At 50.7% G+C, this 15,659-nt stretch overlaps 2 protein-coding genes across 11 annotated transcripts in view; one reads left to right on the top strand and one right to left on the bottom strand.

Moving 5' to 3' along the window:
- The window catches only part of FBXW4 (F-box and WD repeat domain containing 4), an 88,228-nt gene extending 86,531 nt beyond the window's left edge, over nucleotides 1-1,697 (top strand). For 4 of the 10 annotated variants that reach the window (XM_045040594.1, XM_023240851.2, XM_023240850.2 and 1 more), the window contains 3 exons: nucleotides 158-298; nucleotides 713-854; nucleotides 992-1,697. In XM_045040594.1, coding sequence (XP_044896529.1) covers nucleotides 158-298; nucleotides 713-854; nucleotides 992-1,111 — 403 coding nt within the window. In that variant the 3' untranslated portion in view covers nucleotides 1,112-1,697. Of the gene's footprint in view, nucleotides 1-157; nucleotides 299-712; nucleotides 855-991 lie in introns of those variants that run through there. The other 6 variants (XR_006587253.1, XR_006587252.1, XR_006587254.1 and 3 more) reach the window with 3 other exon arrangements.
- Nucleotides 1,698-2,331: 634 nt separating this feature from the next.
- DPCD (deleted in primary ciliary dyskinesia homolog (mouse)) lies at nucleotides 2,332-14,989 on the bottom strand. Its single transcript, XM_045040595.1, has 4 exons — nucleotides 14,909-14,989; nucleotides 9,699-9,832; nucleotides 3,028-3,130; nucleotides 2,332-2,637 (listed from the first exon to the last, which is right to left on the bottom strand). Exons 1-4 carry the CDS (start codon nucleotides 14,957-14,959, stop codon nucleotides 2,533-2,535), a joined length of 393 nt encoding a protein of 130 aa, XP_044896530.1. The 5' UTR covers nucleotides 14,960-14,989; the 3' UTR covers nucleotides 2,332-2,532.
- Between the last annotated feature and the right edge of the window lie 670 nt (nucleotides 14,990-15,659).

The raw sequence follows: 15,659 nt of genomic DNA, 5'->3' as shown, positions 1-15,659 counted from the left end.
GCATTTCCTCCCTTGGCCCTTCCCTAAGGCAGCCTGATTTTAGCTCAGGAGGGAGAGCTGCATTTCCTCAGGGACTGATGCCACTGGGTTAAAAGCAGATGTGGGGGCTAAGGGGAGGGGACGGCCGCTCATCCTCTACCCTCTGCTCTCTCCCCAGTGGGCAGCTCATGATGCACCTGGGCAGTGACTTCCCCCCAGGAGCTGGGGTGTTGGATGTCATGTATGAGTCCCCTTCCACACTTCTGTCCTGTGGCTATGACACCTACGTTCGCTACTGGGACCTCCGAGCCAGCGTCCGGTGAGTGTCTAGGCAGGAGGTGGGACACAGTCCCGGCCCTCCCTCTGGGTGAGCCCCCAGGAGAAGGGACAGGTGGAGGCCAGTAGGAGCAGCCAGCAAGGTCAGATCAAGCTGAGACTCCTAGCTTGGCAGCCCTGGCCTGGGAGACCCTAACCTACAGGCCATGATTAAGAGCCTGGGAGTCATCAGCGTTCTCCCTGCCTTAGTTACCTGCTGCCCAAGTCCTGGGATGATGAGGGCATGATCTGGCCTGGGGACCTGTACAGAGGAGGCTTTCCCCCATTAAGTCTATTTTTCAAAAAAGTTTGCTGATTCAGCTTCTGCCTCCCAGCCAGAATGGATTTCTAAGACCCTTGGGGAACTGGGGGTAGAGGGCACCCCTGCGCTTCCCTCTGACTGCCTCTTCCCGGACAGAAAGTGCGTCATGGAGTGGGAGGAACCCCACGACAGCACCCTGTACTGCCTGCAGACAGATGGGAACCACCTGCTGGCTACCGGTTCCTCCTACTACGGTGTCGTGCGGCTGTGGGACCGGCGCCAGCGGGCCTGCCTACACGTAAGAGCACTGCCCAGCATTTGTTCCAGGATGCCAGGACTCCCTGTTAGGGGCTGTGCCTGGGAACCTTGGGGTAGGGCTCTCCCTCTCTCCGCCTCGGGACGCGCTTGCCATTCCTGTACCTTCCCTCCCTGCAGGCCTTCCCCTTGACCTCAACCCCGCTCAGCAGTCCCGTGTACTGCCTGCGCTTCACCACCAAGCATCTCTATGCTGCGCTGTCTTACAACCTCCACGTCCTGGACTTTCAAAACCCGTGACAGGGCCACCCCAGCCTGTGGGGCAGGGAAGCCAGCTACTCAGGGACCTCTCCTGCCTGGAGGGTGCAGTGATACCTCCTCCCCCGCCGTGCCTGTGCTCCTAGACCTATCTTGGGTGACGTAAGGTAAAGGCTGCCGACTCTCAGAAATTTGGCATTACCTCCCAGGACCTAGCTGGAGAGCAGGGATCTGCTGCTTTGAGAGAATGGCTGAACCCGGCCGGCCCTTGCTTCTCTGGTGGCCAGAGCAAGGATCTGGCCTGGATGGGCCCCCCCGTGCCCCTCGCCCTTTCTTAGAGCCATGACAGCTCTGAGGGAGGTGAGGTGCTCCAGCTGGTCCCTTTCTGCCCCTTCGTCGGAAGGAGGGGTGAGGCTGCCACTATCCTGCTCTGGCACTGGCCCCCACCTCCTCACTCAGGCCCCTCCCCTTGACTGAGCTCTTGGGGCTCAGTCCTGGGACACTGTGGCCTGGTCCCACTTTGAAACTGAAGAGGGTTGAGTGAGTGCTGAGCCAGCCCAATTGCAGGCTGGCTGCTGGGACATGCTCCAATGTTCATTTTTGTAAAAATAAAGCTTGATTGGTCACAGATCTGGTTCCTCTCTGGCTGGGGGGTCCTGGGAAGCCCCAAAAGAGGGAAGAACACATTCAAACTTAGGGATGGGCATGCTGGGGAAAGGGAAGACCTGTCTCGTGGCTCGTTTCTTTCCTTCAGGAAAACCCCTCAGTACTACTCACCCCTTTGGCCCCAGTGGTGGGGAGGATGTCACCTGTCGGGTATGGCTAGGGGACAGCAGAAGGGCTGTGGGGGAGCTAAACTACCACCCATCAGCACCCTATTCCAACACACCCACTCTTTGCACTGCTACAACCCTCATTCTGGCCTGTTTCCAAGGTTACTGTATTTTAAAACTTCTCCCTCACTCACCCTTACCTTAGGGAACTCATCTGGGCCACTTCTGCAAGCTAAGGTGGCACAGGGTCTCTTCCAGCCCAGTCTTCCTCTGAGCCCAGCAGCACCGAGCGGGCATCTTCCCCAACCTGTTTGCGTCAACTCTGAGCTTCCCCCACCTCTGCTCCATCTAAGACTCATGCCTCCCTTTACGCGAAAGGCTTTTAATGTTGGAGGTCCCTAAGGATAGAAGAGAAGGGAATGTCATCGCCAGCACCCTTCTTGGTGACAGGAGCATGGAGAGGTGGACAAGAGGGCAGTCTACCCGCAATGACTCAGAATGACTTTACTTAGGAGATAAGACCACGATGTGGGGTCTAAGAGCGCCCCAAGGCCCAGTTCTCACAGAGGCTGGATAGCTCCTGCAAGGAGCTTTCTTGCACCAGAAAGGCCCAAGCCTCAAAGTCTCATGGGCCAACGGGAAAAGTCTCACCCCCTCCATGCCCCCGAGGTGTAGGCTTGGGGGGAGCTGCTACTGGGTCTTACAGTCCCCATCACTGCTGTGGGCTGTCTTCACTTTCTTTAGCTCCTTCTGAAGCTCCGCCTCAGCCACCAGGATCTCCTTTGGCTTCTGGTACTGTGGACGGAACATAATTCAGTCACATCCCCCCTCGGGGTTGGGGGGACCTGCTCTGATGCCTTTATTTGAAAATGAGGAAACTGATGCCTATAGGGTTGAAGGCTTTGTTCAAGGTCACGTGGCTGGAGAGGAGCCTATCACCAAAACCCCACCCAGTCCTGTGATTTCCACCCCTCCACATCACCCTCTCTCCTCTTCCAGCTATGATTTACAAGCTCAGACCCTCCCTGAGCGCCCCCACCCCACTCTCCCCACACTGAAGTAGAGGTGCCTGTACTCTAACAAGCACACTCCAGGGGTTGGGATGGAACGGGGGGGCCCCTATGGGAAGGGAAGTGGGCAGGGAAAAAAAGGATGCAGGGGCCAAGAAGTCTGAGTGAATCTTACAGAGATGATCAGCGTGCAGTTGGCATGAGCAAAGCTCAGCGAGGACTCATCCAGAGGTAGCTGGTGTCTGTCTAGGTCAGGAATGGAGAACTTCTTGTAGTACCTGTGGAAACACCAAGAGGTCACGGGCACATCTGGCAAGGTGACCCCCAACAACTGGGCAGCAGGCACCTCTGGCGCAGTTTCTACACAGTTCTTCCACAGAGCCACAGAGGAAGGAGGGAAGCCAGTCAGGACACCGGTATGTTAGAGCTTAGTGGCCCTAGACAGAAAAGAATGAAAGGCCTCTGGCCAGGCCAGCAGCTTAAAAGCAGGACCCGTCATGGTTCCTTGATTGGACCAGGGATTAGAGTCACCCATGCTTCAGGCTCAGGACTCCCAAACATACGAAGAAGCCTCCTATAATACACAGTTCGGGCAGGGCAGGCCAGGCCTCCTCTGCACCCCAAGAACATGGGAACATGTATGGTAACAAGGGACAGAATAAGTATATCTAGAGATGTGGCCCAAAGCTGGGGACCAACAGTTGCCATTCACATGGGACTTCCACTGAGAGCCTCAGCTACTTTTTCTTCTTTTGGGGTCTTGAAGGCCCTGCTGGCCTGACTCTAAGAGAGAAGTATATTGACAAGGAGACATCGAAGAGGACAAATCATGTGACTCATCTCAGAAGCTGGATCTCTGGCACTTGGACTACTTTGCTGGCCCTGAGACCCCCCTCCTCCGTTTTCACACACGGTCCCTATCATCTGCAGGTGTCAGCCCAGAGATTAATGATCCCTTTCAGTAAAAACAAACAAAACCAAAAAACCCAGAGAACAACATCTAGCCCATAATGTGTACAACTGGACTTTGTTTTACAGGAAATTTGACCTTCTTTACTGAAGAGGAAACTCGGGCTCAGAAGGGTGAACTGTCTGGCCTGGCTTCACAGCCAGTGGTCAGTGGAGTCAGGATTAAAGTTCCTCCCTCCTGCATGGGTGCTTATTACACCAGAGCACCTCATCACTAGTAACAGGCCTGTGTGGCCTTTTCCTCAATGGAAGTGCAGCCGAGACCCCGGCAGTGGCTGTCATACCCGTCGCCCAGGCATCACTGCTGCTGCAGTGGCCGTGTGGGCCGGGAAAGGCAGTGCTGCCCGCAGGTACAGACAAACAAGTGAGGGGCCTGGAGAGGATGGGGCTTTTAATACTTCCGAGGGGCCTGGCCCTTGTGGTGACAGCTACCCCGAGTCCACTTCAAAAGCCCCGATGCCCCAGGGACTCAGAGAGTTGACATCAATGCGGCACTTCTGTCCTGCTCTCCTGCCCAAATCCCTCAGAGTTTAGCCGAGGCTCTGGGGGCCGGGGTGGGGGGCCCTCCTCCCAGGTCCTCTGCTCCCGCCAAGGTGCTGGGACCCACGGCAGGAAAAGAATGTTTACTTAACGGCTGACAGTTCAAAAGGAGTGGGGGCTGGGGGATCCTAATGGCACCACAGGTTTGCTTTATTTTCCAAAGCTCTGCCCCAGGGAAAGGCGATCCATCTGCCTGCAAACTGGGGTGGAATGCTGCCTCATCCTCTGCCTAGCCAGCCCGGGCTGAGGGCTCTTCCTGGGGCCCTTGGGCTGGCCAGCAAAGGTGGCAGACACTGATAATAGGGAGGAGTCAAAGGTTAAACAGCAGAGATTAGATGAACACAAAGGCTTGTTAGGAAGTGTTAACATCTTCCCTGCAAATATACACAAGAAACAGAACTGGGGGAGCAGCAGCCCAAGCACACGCGGGGCCTGTATAATGCCTTACTGTGCAGGGCACAGGGACATCCTTTCTGCCCACCTGTCCTGTGCCAGGGGGGGCCGGGGACAGAGGGGCACATTCCCCAGGCTGGGACATCGAGACTGAAAAAAGAAACCCAGGCAGCTTGGCCTCAATGGTGACAATGACAAGATCAAAGGAAACTTGAGGTGCGTGGCTTGCCTCCTCTCTGTCTACCCCCCCCTCCCCCCCACCTTTCACCATGAGGCCAGGGCATGGAGGCAGAGAGGTTTGGAGGCTCAGCTTGGTCTTGAGTCTATTCTAGTGCATTTAGTTTACTGGCTGAGGTTACACAGCTTTCCACAGAGGCCCCTGCCGGGCAGTGTTCAAGGAGGTTCAGGGCTTCCGCTTTCTTTCCTCGGGGCAGCCCGCCCCCCTCTCACCCCCATTCCTGGCCTTGGGGGTTTGCCTTGAAAGGAACCACACTTGACTTTCTCATCAGTACCTGGACTAGAGAGGGACCCACTGTGCTTCTGGAAGTCAGAATGCTCAGCCTCAGGCAGCCCTAGGGAGGGAGCAAACATGTCTCAGGCATCAACTGTGCTCCAGGCCTTAAGCTGTGAGCTGGGGATTTGAGGAGGAAAAAGAAAGAAGGCCCTATCCCTGCCTGAAAGCTAAACCCTTACAGCACAGGGGTTCCTGGGGTTTCGGAGGACACACGACACTCCCTGTTCAGATCTCCCATTACTGTTTTCAGTCTCAGTCACACGATGAAAAGTGACATTTGTAAATGCTTATTCTGGGCCAGAATAAGCCCAGATACACACTGCTCTATACACACTGAATCCTCAAAACAACTCTCTCAGGCTGATCGCTTTTATTATGCTCTTTTACAGAAGAGAAAACTGAGATACGGACAGTTAGGTATCTTGCCAGAGTCACAAAACTGGTACACGAAGAAGCCCTTATTACAAGCGATGATTCCCCAAACCTCCTGACCCTCCCTCTCTCCACATCCTCTCCTCAAAGACACAGACCCCCTGGGCTAGGTTCCTCGCTCTGTCCAAGGATGGACTCCTCTGGGCCCCAACCACCCTGCAGGTCCTCTGGGCACTGTAACACAGTAGCTCCCCTTTCTGAATGTCAAAAGTGTTCCAAAGACACGGGGAAGCAAAGGCCCTCACGATAGCGCCTGGTCCCAGCCTGTGACCCTAGGCAGGCCCCTTAACTTCTGGGCCCTACTTTCTTCCTGAAAATTCCTTCCTCAAATAAAGGAGCTGAATGAACTTTAGTCACTGAACCAGATGAACTTTAAGTCACTGTCAAAGGACAAGAACAGGACAACTCTACCTCTCTCAACCCTGAGCTGAAAGGATGGCTCCTTTGGCTATTTCAGAAATGACCTATGGTACCCCACCACTCTCCTGCTGTATCCCTTTCCCAATTTCCAGTCCTTTCCCAACCTATTCTCCCTTGCAGGGAACTGAGAGAGGGCACCAGATGCCAGGCCTTTAGGAAGAGACTCTGAAGAGAGGCGGAAAGTAGAAGCAGGCTTTGCTGTGAACAGTCATACGGGCCGTGCCCACAGGCACACAGGCTTCGCCAGGGTGGCCCACAGGAGCCTCAAGCCAGTCCAGCCCTTAGAAAATCAGCAGGCAAACCTTCCTTCTTTCTTAAACATCACAGCTCCAGGCAAACCAGTCATCCCTGCCTGAAGCAGCCCTTCCTAGACTCACGATGCACATTCGCCTTACTAAGGCTGTCGGAAGTCCTACCAAAGAGAAACTTGTTTGATTCAGTTTCCTGAATTTATTTGACCATGGAATCCCTTTTTTTCTAGTGACGCCTATTAACACCTCCCACCGTGTTAGCATCACCAATGTCCAATCAGCCAAGTCCCAATTCCCAAAGAATTGCTGAAGACATGCTTCGGGCTGGCCACTGTGCTGGAAGTTTGTCTACATATGATTTCATCAAATTGCCCAAGCAATCTGTGAGGCAGGTAGGAGTATTCTCCTGTGATACATGAGAAAACCTTGCCCAAAATACTATAGTTAGTACGTGGCAGAGACCAGATTTAAGCCAATGTTTTCCCACTCCAGTGCCCTAGTTCATTACACTTATAGCTGCCAGCTTCTAGGCTGAGGCTAAGAATCTTCTTTCTGCATAAACACTCTTATCAGGAATAGGCGGTGCCACACTGGGATTCTGGAAAAGCACTTTCTTTCTTCCTTGATTCACCCCTCACTAATACCTGAGGCCAAGGACATGATATACTGGAATCAATTCTTTCCAGAAAAGTGGCCAACCCAGTACTTCAGGGACAAGGCAGGTATGGACAAAGGAACTCTGATTTTTAGTAGGAACTACATTCCTGAGTATTAGAACTGGGGCAGGCACAGAACCAGCAGGAGAAAGAAGGCAGCAAATCAGAGAGAAATGCCACAGTGTGGTGGAAACTGCAGATGCCTGGGTGGGCATCCAGACAGTCACCAACTTTCCCTTTGCAAGTCAGTTCATCATGCTGACTTTATAGACGCAGTGATATAATTATTAACGTATAACACAAGAATAAAAATATGTATCCTGCCCAACACCAGATGGTGTGATGATCAAAAAAAAGACTTTTTAAAATTATCTCTTTTTAAAAATTTATTTATTTTTGAGAGAGAGAGAGAGAGAGACAGAGAAAGAGATCAAGAGTGGGGGAGGGCAGAGATAGAGGGAGACAGAGAATCCCAAGCAGTTTCCGCACAGTCACTGCAGAGCTCGATGAGGGACTCAAACCCAAGAACCATGAGATCAGACCTGAGCCGAAATCAAGCTTAACCAACTGAGCCACCCAGGAGCCCCAGAAAACTTATTTTTAAAGTATCCTGAAAAAGCTGAGAGTATCCTGCTCAAAAGAATAGCCACTGAGTCCAATCAGTGGTAGTAAAGATATAAGACACATTACTGCTCCTGGTAGATGAAAATGCCACTAGACTCAAGAAAGAGCCAGTTAAAGATTTAGCAGCCTTTCTCTCCTACCTCGGGCAGAAGGACCTGAGGAAGACTAGTCCGAACCAGGCAGGGCAACTGGACCAGAGGCTCAGTGCGGGCTCCCAAGTGGGCACTCACGTACTTCTCTCCCCAACCCCTGCCCCTCTCGGGGCACTACTCCCATCCCACCTGGCCTCACCCATCAGTTCAGAAATGTCTCCCCACTGCCTTGAGCGCAGGAGCGGGCTTCTAGCCATGTTGCTCCTGGCCAACAGCGCCACCTATGGCTGGATCTGTGTAGCAGATGGGACCCAGCGGAACTGCCCGCAGATGAATTTTTTGGTGAGCTAGCTAGCCTCTCCTCTCTCACTCCCGGGTAATCACATTTCTGCCTGATATCTGTATTCGACAGTGACCTCTGGGGGACAAAAGGGAGGCAGCAGCCAGCTCCACAAACTGCTAGGCTGCAGATTCAAGTGCTATCAGAAGCACTTTTGTTCCCAGTTTGGACCCAGGGCCCCTTACGCCAGGGAATGCTTGCTGAAGCACGGAGTTTGTTTTCCTAAAGGCAATTTCTCTGTTGTCTGAAATTGCTAAATTCCACTTTAGGCACCGACTCCCGTTAATGATGAGAACAATAACGGGAACAAACTGCCTTTTATCTGAGGGCTTCAAAGTGCTTTATAAACGCAAACCCTTATTATTATGACTTTATATTTATAGACAAGGCCCACTGCAGGGGCTGCTGGCTGCATGTAGAGCAATAATCTTGAAATTAATTCATTCATCTCCACCCCTTCCCCATCCCCTTAACCCTGCCACAGTGAGAGGGTATGGGGGTCAGAAGCGGAGGGCAGACCCACGGCTGCACTGGGGGAGCCTGGGAGCTTTGCTAGTTCCCCATGGGCCTTACAGACCTGAGGGAGATGGGAGGGGAGGTTGGCACCACACCACCTGAGGAGAAGGACAAAGAGCTGGGATTATGCATGTGAAGCAGTGGATGGATGGATGGTGGCACCAGTGGCCTAAGCTTAGCCACCCATGAGGCGTGCTGGGTGGCTTCACAGTCTGTGGACCAGTAACTCCTAAAACCCTCCAATTTAATGCCCCAAATGTATTTCGTGGGAGTTGTTCCTATACTGCAATCCCTCTGGACCAGGGCAAGACCAACCCATTACAGGGCCCTGCTCCTGTGACCACTCAGAGCTCTGGAAATCTAAACAGCATCAATGCATTTCCAAGATGGTCAACCCAGAAGCAGCCCTGCCTGAATCAAATCTCCTTCTTGGCCACCTTCTGTCCCCTCAACCCCACATTTTGCCTACCCGCCCCCCACCCTCCCACCAGAACACACTGAGAAAAACAAAGGGAAGTTGAGTACCCCTTCTAAAACAGAATATAAGAGACTTCCAGGAGGCCAAAGTACCTGCCTACTGCCTCTCAATCCCGTGAGGGATAAGGTGTGCTGCCCCAGACTAGTCCTTTGAAGTCCTGTAACTGCCACCTCAGATGGGTGTGCCTTCCAAGCCATGGCTCCCTGATAGCCCCGACAGTGATGTCTGTCACCAGGCCAAGTGCACCAAGGATTGGATCCAGCCAGGACGTCAAGGTTGATAATCTTATAGCAGAACCACCTAAGATCACAAGTTAACAGCCAGGTGATTCCCTCACCCCCTCCTCAACCCCAGTACGTGCCAGGTACCGGGCCAGACATTTTTTGCTCAAATTTCCCTGCCCTGATGGAGCCGATTACTTTATTTGAGCTGCTCCTGCAGAAAGGAAGCCCTTCAGCTTTCAGCACCGTCAGGGCTTCAGTGCAGCCCTCCTCCCTCCCTCAGAGCTGGAAGAGGAGGCTGCTCTCCCTCTGGGGTAGGGAGCAGTCGGAGCCCTAACCCAAGGTCAAACCCCTCCCCACCTCGTGCTCATACACAAGGCAGGCTCCTGAGGCCACTTACTTTTTGTTGGTGGTTCTGACAACGATGCAGCGCTCTTTGTGGTCCACACAGACGCTGTAGACATCCTTAGGGTAGGGGAGGTTTCGAATCCGCCACTGGAAATTCATCTTGGTGTCCTTGCGCATGAAGATGGGCTGCACAAGACAAATCCAACTTAAAGACGGCTCTTGGAGAGGGTGGGAAGGGATGGCTCCCTGCTCTACCCAGGACACACAACAGGAGACCCTCCTCTCCTCTCCATAGCTCCCTTCTGATGCTGCCACTGTGTGACATTCCAGGCCTGGAGCCCTCTTCCTGGGATGACCAAACCAAAACCCTTTGGGACTTCATTCAAGCAAACACTTCTAGAGGGCTGCGTCCAGGTGGGTACACTGGAGACAAGAAGGTGAAGACGTGGTGTTTGCCTTCAAGAGCCAGCAGCCCACTCCCACCCCAGCCTCCCCAAGACACCTGACAGATAGACATACATTGGCATTGTTTTCCTTGATGAATTCAGGCCCCAGGCTCCCTGCTCCTGGGAGTGCTGGCTCTCCCACCTCAATCTGCCACTGGCCCAGGGCTCCCAGGGCACTTTTCACACGCCACTTTCTCACTGAGGAGAGAAGGAAGCAATGGGATTACAGGGAAGGAAGGGACCGCTCTTACCCGCTGAATCGCTGACCTCATATTAGATAACTGGTAGAGGATAAAAGTGGGCATGACAGGCCTTTACACCAGCTTTGCACATCCAGGCAGGACCTCCCAACTACTCAGTAGAGCATGTCAGCTTTGGATAACTTGGAAAGCCCCCATCATGGATACCCAAACTAAAGGGATTGAAACAAAGCTCTGAAAGGAGCTAAGTGAAGTTAAGAATCCTCCAGGTGTGATTTCAAGTAAGGGAGGGATGTGCAGGTTAAGAAAAGAGTAGCTACTGGTAACGGGGAACATTTGGATCCCAAGAAGTGTGAGTTGAGACGTACTTTTTCCCTCTACAAATGTGCAAAGGAAAAATTAAGAGGGTGAAAGCTCACAGATTTGTCTCCTGATTCAGAAAGTCCAATATAGAAATTCACTCATTTCAGGTATACCTGGCTTACAACAACAGCCCAAGTTGTATTTAAACAAAATTTTAGGCACGTGCCATATTTTAAATGCATTATTTACAGAAGATCTAATGTGAAATCTTTTGGAGAGCAGGATCACCCTTTTATAATGCAATCAATCATTTCTATTTTACCTTGTTTCACAACCCACATATTTACATAAGTGTTTTTTTTTTTTTTTCAAGTAAGGCGCATACGGTATGGAAATCATAAGTGAAAAGACTAGCTTGGTGGACATTACCTGAAGCCCCCTGCCAGGACTTTCAGGAAGCCCACTCATCCATGTCGTCATGGTGTAGCCCCTGAGCCCATCCCTGCAGGGGTGCCTTCCCGAGCTCTAGCGCAGGGGCTCCTTCCCCTTCCTGCTGCACCGGGGTCCTTGGCCAGCTTAAGTGGCGCTAAAGGCCAGCAGGCTTCCTGAAGCGTCGTATGGAGCTAAACAACTCAAAAAGTCCCTGGTTTTCTGCCGAAGTTACTCCTGTCCGCTCCTGTTTCTGGACTGGGGGGTGGTGAGACCTGCCGTCTTGATTCTCAGGATGGGTTTGAGACCTTTTGAGCGGCCGTGCCAAACCCAAACACCCTCCCTGCTCCAAGTAAGGCACGCAAGCTGAACACAAAAGTGTGCTGTAAAATTAGAATTTTCCCTTGAATATGTGCTTTTATAAGGTCTGCTGCATTCTGCAGTGTGATTTTATTACGTCTTAGGGCCAAAAATTCTCCCTAGAAACACATTTCCAAGTTTATAATGAAAATTAATAAGGAAGAGTAAAACTTGGAAATATGCTTTATAGGCAACTTTTTTTTTTTTTTTTTTTTTTTTCCCCCACAAATACTTCTACTCTCTTAAGTGAATGGGCTGTGACCGGGAGTGTATCCAAATCTATTCATGTAATACATCGCTTAACTGGAAGCCAGCCTTCTGGCTGTCTCACCGTTTTCTTTCTTTCTTTTTTTTTTAAAGACACCTTGGGATTAAATTCTTTGCTAGAATGTAGAAGAAGGTCTTCCTACTCATTCCTTTATGAGACAAGAGCCAATAAACAGTTTTGGTGGAGTCCTTGTTATTTTCCCCATGTACATGGGCATGAATGCACGTGTGCAAATACACACTTTGTCTCATCTTTCTTGTCCTGTCTTTGTTCCTGAACTCAAGGACAGTTCCTGCGGCAACAGAGGACTGTTTCCACCTGCTGTCACTCTGATTTGATTATATGTTAAACTCAAACTAGTGTGTGCAAGGTAGCAGCTCCCTGGGATGCTGTCCTATCTTCCCAGCTGAGCCAGGGCCAGTCCTTGGAAAGGAGACTGTCAATGACCCTACAGGGTCTGATAGGGAATAGATGAAGGAGGCAGTGCCTGGGGGCTTTTTCCTAAATCAGCAGGAAGCAGGCTGATGTCCTAGACTGCTGAAAGGGAGCCCCATCTTTCAGGTGGGCTGGAAAGTAGAGGTCCTAAAGGCCTCTTTCCCCAAAGCTCCAAGCTTTGGCCCGCTTCCAATATGGATAATTACATTCCCCTTTCCTAAATACTCCCTGCAGCTTAAACTGGATGCAGGATTCTTCTTTTCTGCCCTAAAACACTGCAACATTGCTCTGTGGCTATTAAACAGCTGCCACGTCCCATCCCTGAGGAGGCTGAAGGGAATCGAGTGGGTCATTTATAAAGCCGGTGAAGTGCTTGGGGATGAAAGTGCTCAATATCCTCCAAATGCAGCCTGGGGTGGTTAGGCTGGCGGTCAAATACCAAAGCAGATTAAGCCGGTAATCCAAATGTAATCGCTGGGGGATGGCCTGCCCTTCAGCCTCTGCCCCCCTGGACATGCTGTGTTCTTCTGGGGCTGGTTTGATGTTCCGATCATTGTTATGGGGCCCTTCAGGTTTTTCCCCTATGACTACATACAGCACGCATTGTGCGGGGTGGGAATGAATAGCATTGAGAGGGTTGAAAAAAATATGACACTACTATGCTTATTAACACCGACTGGAAGAACTCTATCCTACACAGATGCGCTATTGGCAAATTACTTTCTGCATTCTTCTAACAGAAAACCAGTTTATCCAATTATCAAATTTGTATAGTTAGCTGGAAAAATGGAAACAATTCCCATTTATGGCTATAATAACCCTGTCCATATTTTACTTCATAGAGTGCTCAAGCTGATGTTAGTTCAGGCCCTGAGATTGTTTATACTTAAAAATGAATAATAAACAGTATTTTGCAGCTGGCAGGGGTAAGGTGGAGTGGTTGGAGATGGATAAGAAAAGGATCGGCTGTTCAAAAAGGGCCCAGTGGTTTGAATGGGGTGTTCCTGTCTGTCCATCTCTGTTCTGCTCCTACCAGCCCCTACTCCGGTCATTCCGGGGAAAACAAAATTTAGTAAGAAGAATAGAAAGCAGGATTAAACATCCTCAACTCCCAATACTATGTTATTGTGGATTAAAGCATGGGCTCTTAACCAGGCAGACTCAGGCTTAAATCCTAACCCAGAAACTAACCAGCTACGGAATTCTGAGCAAGGTGCTTAACCTCTTAGAGGCTCCGTTTTTTTTCTGACTGTAAAAGAGGACAACAGCGCACACCTCATCAGGTGGTCATGAGGATGATTCAGTGAGATAACTCACGTAAAGCACTTAGCACGGTGTCCAATAAAAGTTATGGTATTAATACCATTATTAGGTCAACTTCAGCCAAACAATGTTCTCCTCTCAATCTCCATTTCTGCTTCTAAGAAAAAAGGAGTTTGTAGGCCACTGTCTATTCCCTACCCGCCAAGAGGAGAAGTGACAGGTTAACGTGGGATGCTACAGATGAAGGCACCTAAACTTGTTTTTCATTTTAACTTCACGTCCAAGCACAACTAAGAGGCCTGGGGTTATTTGTTTGCCTGTTTTTATGGCCACAGCAGCTACAGCTGTTTTATTTGCTCTGAGTAGCAGAGAGAGGTGGTGCCGGGGGCTGGGGGAGAGTAACTCCAGCTAGTCTCTGGCCTGGCAATGGTGGTGGTTAGCCCACGTGACCTCTGCTTTCATAAGCTCGCCCCTGTTAGGCATTCCAAGGCTGTCACCCCCTGGGAGCGCTATAAATTACAATGCATTGTAAGGATATTACTACTGTATTGGTTTCCACCAAATCAGTGTCATATGCTAAACACATCAAGATTTTTAATAGCACCAGACTAAACCAATTGGGACTGGAGCCCAAGCAGCTCATAATAAGGAGGGATCAACACTTCACTCTGTGACTGAACATGCGCAGGACACACATTTTAAGACTGGAGACTAAGAAAATGCAAACCAGTGTAATCCATGTTGTCGGTTCTCAACATTTATGAGCTGTCAGAAAAAGGGAAAACGAAATTCCCTTGTCGATACTACCTGTCGATCAGGCCCAGGAAGAAATTAAAGTCAAGAAAATAACCCAACCCATGATTCCATCACTGGTCTTAGCATTTCAGGTGGAACTTAATAAAGAGACCAACTCCCTCTGCTGACAGCCTCAGGCCCTGGGTCAAAGAAGCAGCTACCTAGCTCTGGGAAGTCAGTTAATGCTGATGTGCATACCTGGGCACAGAGGATGAACAAATCAAATACTTCCCAGAAATCTGAGCTGGAGCCCCTATTCGTGAGCCTAGTCTTAGAGGAAAAGAGTTGCAGGAGTGAAAACAACAATGCTGCAAAATCCCCATTTCTACTCCCAACCCCTTTTGATCCAGGCATTCTCCAAGGTAAGGGTCAGATTTCACAGTGCCACCTCTGTGGCCACATGAGTAGCTGCTGCCTCTGATGCTGGCTTGCTCCTGATGTGGCTTCAGAAAACAAACAAGCAAAACAACTACAGTTAAAGCCTGCCCTTACCTCTACTCACTCAGCCTATAAAAGGCTCACTTCCGGCTCTGTCTTCCCTATATAGTTCTCACTGACAGTTTCCCTACAGGAGACTTATGCTCTCATTTGTCTGGGGGTCAGGTGGAGTTTACTAGTCCAGCAGACACCCACTCCACCTCTGGTGTCCAGCCCTGACATCACATCATTCTCAGGAACAATCTTGCCTCAGGTTGGAAGTGTTTACCTGTGCTAGGTCACCCCAAGTGTTCCTGAGGGCCCACTGGGAGCCCTTGTCACTTACCAAGTAGTTCGCCTGACTTCTCATCGTATTCTTCGGCCATTTCCTTTCCATCTGGGAACAAATAGTGCACCTTCCTTCTCCCTATGCACAAAGTAGAGAGAGTCGCTTACCCCCAAGCCGCTTCTTGCCTTGCACCTTGCACATCGAGGGATCTACCCGGGAAACACCAAGAGCCTTGGGCTTGGACATGAGAAACCCTTCCAGAGCTCCATGAACTCCTTGCCAACCACTGCTCACCATTACTTTAAGACATGTATGGGGATGTATTTCCTTTCCGCGGCTTTCTCTGAACGTGTCTTTGCTCTGCTGTTCCCTCTACCAGCAAAGTTCCATCCTTCTGTTGAACTCCTCAGCCTTCAAAATCCAACTCAAATGTCACTCCACTGGGAAGTCTTCAGCCACCTTGGCAAAATGCATCACTTCCTTATTTGTTTGTGCCTCCCTAGTATTCTATTCATATTCATAGTGGAGCATTTATCACATAGTATACTTTTTAAAAAAAGCATCCTGTCTCCCCAGGAACAGTGCCACATTTATCTTTTTCTCCTCAGTTCTTAAAACCAAGCCTATGTGGGGGCGCCTGGGTGGCTCAGTTGGTTAAGCATCTAACTTTGGCTCAGGTCATGATCTCGTGGTTCACGAGTTCGAGCCCCGCATCGGGCTCTGTGCTGTCGGCTTGGAGCCTGGAGCCTTCTTCAGATTCTGTATCTCCTTCTCTCTCTGACCCTCCCCTGTTCACACTCTGTCTCTC

This window comes from Felis catus, chromosome D2, assembly GCF_018350175.1.
Source record: "Felis catus isolate Fca126 chromosome D2, F.catus_Fca126_mat1.0, whole genome shotgun sequence".
NCBI lineage: Eukaryota > Metazoa > Chordata > Mammalia > Carnivora > Felidae > Felis > Felis catus.
The sequence above is the reverse complement of the archived record's forward strand: the minus strand, read 5'-3'. Positions and strand labels throughout refer to the sequence as shown.

What these genes read in the sequence shown, in the direction of transcription:
- DPCD (XM_045040595.1), bottom strand. Translation starts at nt 14,959, where the DNA reads ATGGAAAGGAAATGGCCGAAGAATACGATGAGAAGTCAGGCGAACTAC. An exon ending in GAAGTCAGGCGAACTACTTG is followed by an intron (nt 9,833 to 14,908) that starts GTAAGTGACAAG and finishes TGTCTTGTGCAG; the next exon opens with CCCATCTTCATGCGCAAGGA. An exon ending in GTCAGAACCACCAACAAAAA is followed by an intron (nt 3,131 to 9,698) that starts GTAAGTGGCCTC and finishes GTGTTTCCACAG; the next exon opens with GTACTACAAGAAGTTCTCCA.